Consider the following 7,246-nt stretch of genomic DNA (forward strand, 5'->3'; position numbering starts at 1 on the left):
AATGTCTATAACTTTAAACTTTTTATCTCAACTGTTATACTATATCACTATCAACTAACGTAAGAAAGTTTATCCTTGACTTTGAAAAAAGTAACTAACACAATAATATCATCTAAAGGTTAATTTAGTACTTTCAAAGATTCTCAACTTTTCTGACATTGTTTTGTCCACTTGGTAGAAAATGTTTCATAGTAATACCTTTTTTATGAGATCTACTGCAGCAGATTAGATGATTGCAGGACATACAGTAATGGCTGCTGCAGAAAAGATGTGTATAGCTCAGAGGTTTCCACTTACATAGTGAAATATTTTTCCTTTAAGTATTTTCCAAATGTCCTTAATTGAACTGATCCACTCAGCGAGAAAAAACAATATAACTAAGGTTCTAAGAAGTCTGGTTGACTGCCAGAGATGGTGTTTGATGCATGTGCAGAAGGTTGAGACATTACACCAACAAAGTCACACAGGTGACCTTGGTGATGTGAGCAACCCGATAAAGGGGGTTGTCTCCTACATAATGTTCTCGTCAAGATCCTATGCTACCAGCATAACACTGGTTAAAAACTCAGTAAAACATTCAGCTGAAGGGCATGAAGATGCCCGGCGGCTGTGTGCCCCCCCTCCAATTTGTGAAGGGTGATTCCTGCCTTGGTTTGTAGAGGCCAAGGCACTACAATGGAAAGCAGACAGATGACTGAGAACCATATCTTCCCTGGCCAGCAAGTGGCCACCAGTAAACACTGTGTCGTTGCATCTTTCTATTTGGTAAAGTTTCAGTATAAAAAGTAGGAGCTGTGGTAAGACATACAGGAGACAGTCTGCCCCAGAGGACTGTTTGGTTCCGAGAGGGAGAAACACAGCAGTCAGTGTGTTGATGTGAGCGAGGTTCTTAAGAAAGGATCTGGCCAGAGGCCATCAACACCCAGCTTTAGTGCTTCTGGGGTTTGAGGATCAAACTTCTGATCCAAATATGCAAGTCCCACAATGAACGGAGCCCAAAGAAGATGAAGAACTTTCCTTACAGTAAGCCCTAACTGAGAAACAAGGGCCAAAAGATTTTTTGTGTTGAATTTGCCTGCTCCCAAGTCAAAGTACATATCAGCCAATCGTCCAAAGGGAAAGTGCTGCAGCACTGCCTCTGCTCAAGAGCCAAGAGGCACATATAACTTGTACACCTTGCCCTCAACGGCAAAATGAAGAAACTGCCTGTGGTGGGGGGCAACTGGCACATAGAAAAAAAGCATCCTTTAAGATAATGCTCGCAAACCAGTTCCCTCAGACAGCCTGGAGAAAAAAACATTTGCAATGCAAGTGAAACCCCACTCCATTGAACTGAAATGTGTACATGCTCCATGGCCCCTTTCCTGAGACTCACACACATTTGAGAGCAAAAGACCTCAGAGGGTTGTTGACAACAGTCATTCTGAACCAGTTTCACTTTCAGGGGCAATGCCCATACTCAATACTGTACCTCTTGGATACGCCGAAGGGTCTGAAACCATGGCCTCCTAGCACTTAGGATGTCCCTTCTATCCCTTGGTGTGTGAAAGGCAGGCTGGGTAAAGTGCTGGTGTATCTTGTTTTATTCAAAGGTGACGTGGCATAAGTTTCAACTTCAGGCATCCTTCATAGCAAATTCCTGCAGTTACTCGGTAAGTGAAGGAACTCTTTGGGGTATGGCCAGCTTCTCTGGAGTTCATCACTGTATGGCACAGAGGATGGAACCTTGAAGGCAGTTGATGTGGAGGGAGCTGCCCCTGTAGAGGCCACTATTATGCTGGAAGGGGAGTTATGTAGTGGTAGGGCAAGATACACTCAATTACAAATCCTAGGTAAACTTGATTCTTTAACGTGTGAGGCAAGGGATGTATGGGTAGGGCAAGACACACTAAGCTACCATCCGATCAAATAATCATCTGTACCACTGTGACATAGTGGTGAAGGTAGCCAAACCCCGCTAGTGACACTGCTAAGAGTTGTTTGTAATTACTGTTAGCAAGAATTAAGTCAGCAGCCAAGGAGGGAAAAAACAGAGGGAAACATCCACTGTGGTCGTTCCACCATCGACAAAGTGGTCCTAACAAGGAGAATACACAAGTATAAATCCCACAAGCTCAAACAGCACACGATAGTACCTAAAAAGCACATTTACCTGCCATGAGCAAAGGCGCTAAGCGATAGGCTATTCATGCCCGCTACGAAAATAGGTTTGTAGTCTGATTTTGGGCAAGGGGCGAGCATCCACTACAAATAGGTTACAATGCTACTACCATAGGCGGTAATACATGCTACTGGTGCTAACTAATGCTTAAAAAAAATAGCATCCTGCTCAGATAGGCTAAAACAAAACAGCCCATGTAGTGACGTAGCCAGCATGTTAGTGAACCAGCAGCAGATTAACCAATTTTTACAGTCCTTCTATGTCAGCACTAAATGCATCCAGACGTAGTATCGAGTAAGTCACGTGTAGCATCGCTCAGAACCCAACAAGCTTACAGTTACATGGTGCAAATGGGCCTTATATTGTAGAAACATGCTTCTGTGCAAAAATTATGTGAAAAATGTGTTTACACTCAGAAAATATATGAAAATTGCAGCCTTATGCTACAACTTGTCCTTAGACAGCTCATTCCCACTGTTGTGGTGCCGGCTCGGCAGGCTCGTGTTGCCGTCTCCAGCTGAGAGAGCTATCAGAGCGAACCTTATGAGCCTGCATGCGTAGTCACTGCTGAATCCTTAATCCTCTCCACAGAATGATTTATGATGTGTGAGTTATCAAGCAATACCTTTTCTTTTTAGACAAATGCAAATGCACACACACACACACACAAACACATGAGGCTCTGGAGCATCACTTAACAGTTGTCATGACAACGTTCAATACCCCATCACTCCAAAACACATTGCAGACTTTCTAAAAATAAGATGCGTTGTCTTTTCTCACAGACTCGTCTCCAGACGACAGACCTCAGAGCAAATCCTCGTATCTGACAAGGTAAGCCTGGAGGACTCTCGGGACCGATTAATGATTCACCACAAGGGCAGTAAACCTATTGAATTTGTTGCAATCTTACCATTGCTTGCTGAACTGAGAAGGTCAGGGGGCCGAGTAAGTTGTGAGACAACTCTGGGTCAGTGCTGTTGTGGAGGATGAAGCGAGACATGGAGCGTGGAGCCAACACAAAACGCAGCAGACTCTCAGTGGGACAGAGAGCGTGAAGATAATGTTCAAAGTGCAGAGAGACAGATTAAGGGCATGTCAGCCACTGCTCCCGCAGCAGAAGAGACAGCCAGCTCATGGATGTGACTTTTACAATGATACAAACAAATTGTATCTACAGGAGAAATTTGTCCTGTGTGTTCAGTTAACTCATTACTACAACCCTCCCTTCTCCATTTCACTCGTTCCTACGGCTCTAGCTGTAGGACACACGCAAACTGATACAATCAAAACACATGCACACATTTCTAAAGGATTGTACTTGCTATTTTTCTGAGGGAAATAAAAACAAACAAGTCCATATTGCAAATCTCAGGAGGACAAATGTTTTAAATCCTTGGCATTTTGTGAAATTCTGTAAACAGTCTTGATGTGACATTGTGCAGTTGCATGAGTAAGTGTGCTGATGCGCCTGAAGTCGCCCTCGTCTCTGTAGCCAAGAGCGATGAGCCACTCGGTGCTTGGATCTTATGTAACACTAGAGGATGGGCTGTCAGTGGGAAGCATATCAAGCATCTATGATTGATTTCAAATGCTGACCACTGTGTTGTAACCATCATCAGCCTGGGAAAAACAATCGCAGGAAAACACACTGACCTCGTTTGGCAGTAAAATATCCACAGATCACTTTATTTATTCTCAAGTCAGCACATTACATGTTTCTTTTTAAAGTGTAGGATTGATCCAGTTTACAAAGAGTGCGTACTTGCATTTACTCTATTAATAATAATAATAATAACATTGTGCGTTTTTGGTTGAAGGATAACTAGGTGAAGTCATCGCTGTTCAGTAGCAGCTGATAATGATGAGGTAGACAGTGACACAGCCAGTATGTACAGAGCTGGATGTTAACAGGATAACATGCCAGTTGTCAGTCATGCCTGCTAAAAACACCTTATGTCAGGTCATTAAAACAGAGACATCCTGCATAGGGCTGTGTACTGATACTGACAAAGAATCACTATAAATACACACCTACACAGCCGGTAATAAACATCATACCTGTGAGCTGAAATTGCAGACTGAACAAACTATGTAGGGAGAGAATATTTCAAAATAAAAGCTTTTATACTTAACTGTCAGGATTGCACATTTAGAAGTTTATATATGTTTTGATCAAAAGAAACCTGATAAGAAGTTAATACATCTAGGGATATATACCGTACAGTACATGACATTTTAAATAAAAATCTATGCTCTTTAACTACACATACATTATTTATTATATAAAAATAAACTTTATAAATGTAAACTCAGACTAAAGCAATAATAACCACATATCAGCAGCTTGGATTAACAGTTGTATGGTGTTATTATCTAATACTTGGCGCCCTGTTGCACGTTACTTGGCATTATGATCATGGATGTAAATAACAGCTGAGGATGATACATACAGGATTATGGCAGTAATAACAATGATGCACACATGTTGGACAGTGTCAGCACAGAAAATCTCTGTATTTTTAGTTAAATTAAAATGTAAACTTTTTTTCATCATCCAAAACAAATATTCATTTCCAGTTTCACTTCCATGTAGAAGCTCAGTGTTGGAGGAACACAGGCCTCTGCTTATCTGCACCTCTAAAGGTGAGGTAACGCTATGTTTGTAGCCACGACAACACAGTTAATAAGCATTACTGAGCGAGTAGAATACAACAAAACTATGTTACACTAACAATGACTGGAGGCTGAAAGCTAAGGGATAAAGATGTTGTCATTCCTCAAAAGATGCCCACAGAAAGTCACATAACAGTCTATTAGAGGTTAACAGTCAGCTGAAGCCTATGAAAGGTGCACTCGCACGCCTTAACAGTCATTAATCTCTGAAGAAAGCCATCAGAGAGTATAACAGTTCTTGTCAGTATCTAATTGATATAATCTTTTTAAAACTTGCTTTAGTTATCAGTAGATTAAATGTTAGATAACACTCATAAAAAAGGAGTAATGACAGTAATATTCATAGAAAACACAGTAATGGTTTAGGTAGGATTTTCTTCTGTAAGATCACATTGCTTTGTCCCAACATGTTTCGTAAAGTATCACTGTGTTCCAGTTAGAAAGAGAGCTGCCCGTGCTGGCCACAGTAACACCACAGTTTGAGCAGTGTGTGTGATGCCTAAATGTATTATCTAGTGTTTCACTATTGTGCGACTCTTTTAAGATACATCACAAAGACCACTACAGCCACTGTTATCATTTGAGTAGATATATCAGAGCCATTATATACATAGAGACTCAACAGTTATCCTTGTTGTTTGTCTCAGTGTGAGGCGCTCAGATTACAGGATCAGGAACTAAAGCAGGCTGGCTCAGGACCTCGCAGCACGGCCTGGCAGATAAACATCCACAGCACAGAAAATAAACCCTGCGATTGGTCGATCCAATTGTAAAGTGTAAGCACACCGTACATTTGCTACCCTATGCGACCCCACTCACAGATCAAATGTACTGCAGCCAAAGCCGCACCGCTGCAAGTTACACAACCTTATTCCATGGCAACCATGTTGATTTGACAGCAACAGCTCAGCAGCTCCCGCTGGGCGCCTCAGTCCGCCTTGTCTTCGCCGTTCTTGGCCCAGCCTCGGCTCATGGCTGCTACCACAATGCTGTACATGTTGAGCCAGGCTTGGCGCAGCGGCGCGGTGTAGGCCTGACCCAGACTGCACTGCAGCATGTAGAGGAGGGACTCACCCACCACCTGAAGCCCAAAACAAACAAGCACACACATATTTTGTCACAGCTCACTCACTCGTGAAATTGCTTTTTGAGAGTTCTACTATGAAATGATGCTCCTACAGCAAACGACTGCGTGTTGACTCCCACTGCCTGATGCTTCCTCCCGAGGTTGAGCAGAAAGTCCTCCAAGGAGTGAAGGTCGTCCAGGTGGCTGACTGCTGCATCGATCACAAGCATCACCTGGGATCACATGCACATACACATGCAGAGAGAGTTTCAAACTGTGCACAAGCACAAACTGTGTACTTATGGAGGTAAGTGCAATGAACGGAGCTCACCTTGGTGACATGTTCCAGGAACTCAGGGCTGGAGAGGCAGTCTTGTGTGGAGCCACAGTTTGTATTGTAGTGGAAAAGGCTGAGGAGTGCAGGGTCCAGCTCAAACAGTCTGCCACAGACAAATAGCACACTGTTCTATAGGTGTATACACATCCACAAAATCACTCTGTAAATCATGCATCTACAAATCTCTCCTGCTCCTCTCTGATTTAGCGGCAGCTGTCTCAAAGTAAATTGTGGATTATTGCAGCTTGTCGCCAAGCAACAAGTCAAGCTTCCTGTCTCTGCATTCTGAAAATGTGCAGCGAAAGATGTAGCGTGTTTCTCTCTTAGCACCTTGGATACATATTCAATCATTACAGCTGTTAGGTAACAACACAGAAAACAACAACATCCTTTTACTTAGTTTAAAGTTGATGTTAATTAAAGGATAGCTGCAGAGAATAGATGCTTTCTTCTCTCACAAGTCCCTCTACTGTCTGACACCATTTGAATCATGCTGATGGTGTAAAATGTTACCTGGAAAACATGATGACACCATGAGGAACTTTGTTCTTGCCCAGGCTCTCCCAGCTGCCTCGTATCAGCTCCTTGTCTTTCCCTGACAGCTTCTCCATCCTCCCTCAGGCTGTAAACACGAGGCAAGTTCTTCTAGAGGGGAAAAACACAACTCCTCTACAGGACGAGAAGACGCTGCCTGATGAGAGCCATAATATCTGAGTTAATCCACAGAGGAAACTTCTGCCACCTGGAAAACAAAGTGGACAATCAAGTGAGCGCTGATTTTGTTAGTAATGTTTCAGATATAAAGAGGAGTAATCAGTTGCTGGAGATGTGAGACGCACAAACATACTGTACCTTCCTGAGGTCACTCTTCCCGCTAAACTTCTTCTGTTGCAACCAGGCTGAGGGGTTCTGTTTGTGTGTGCGCGCGAGTGTGTTTGTGTGTGCAGGCAGCAGCCTTGCCTGACACTGTGGTGCACTTGCTCTCTCTTTCCCTGGCCTGTGGTGC

At 43.0% G+C, this 7,246-nt stretch overlaps 1 protein-coding gene across 1 annotated transcript; it reads right to left on the reverse strand.

Moving 5' to 3' along the window:
• Positions 1–3,834: 3,834 nt before the first annotated feature.
• Positions 3,835–6,950, reverse strand: ngb (neuroglobin). Its single transcript, XM_069662015.1, has 4 exons — positions 6,754–6,950; positions 6,235–6,343; positions 6,017–6,136; positions 3,835–5,918 (listed from the first exon to the last, which is right to left on the reverse strand). Exons 1-4 carry the CDS (start codon positions 6,849–6,851, stop codon positions 5,766–5,768), a joined length of 480 nt encoding a protein of 159 aa, XP_069518116.1. The 5' UTR covers positions 6,852–6,950; the 3' UTR covers positions 3,835–5,765.
• Positions 6,951–7,246: the final 296 nt, after the last annotated feature.

This window comes from Semicossyphus pulcher, unplaced genomic scaffold, assembly GCF_022749685.1.
Source record: "Semicossyphus pulcher isolate SPU_LCO1_2020_fin unplaced genomic scaffold, fSemPul1.0.p SCAF_14, whole genome shotgun sequence".
Lineage (NCBI taxonomy): Eukaryota > Metazoa > Chordata > Actinopteri > Labriformes > Labridae > Semicossyphus > Semicossyphus pulcher.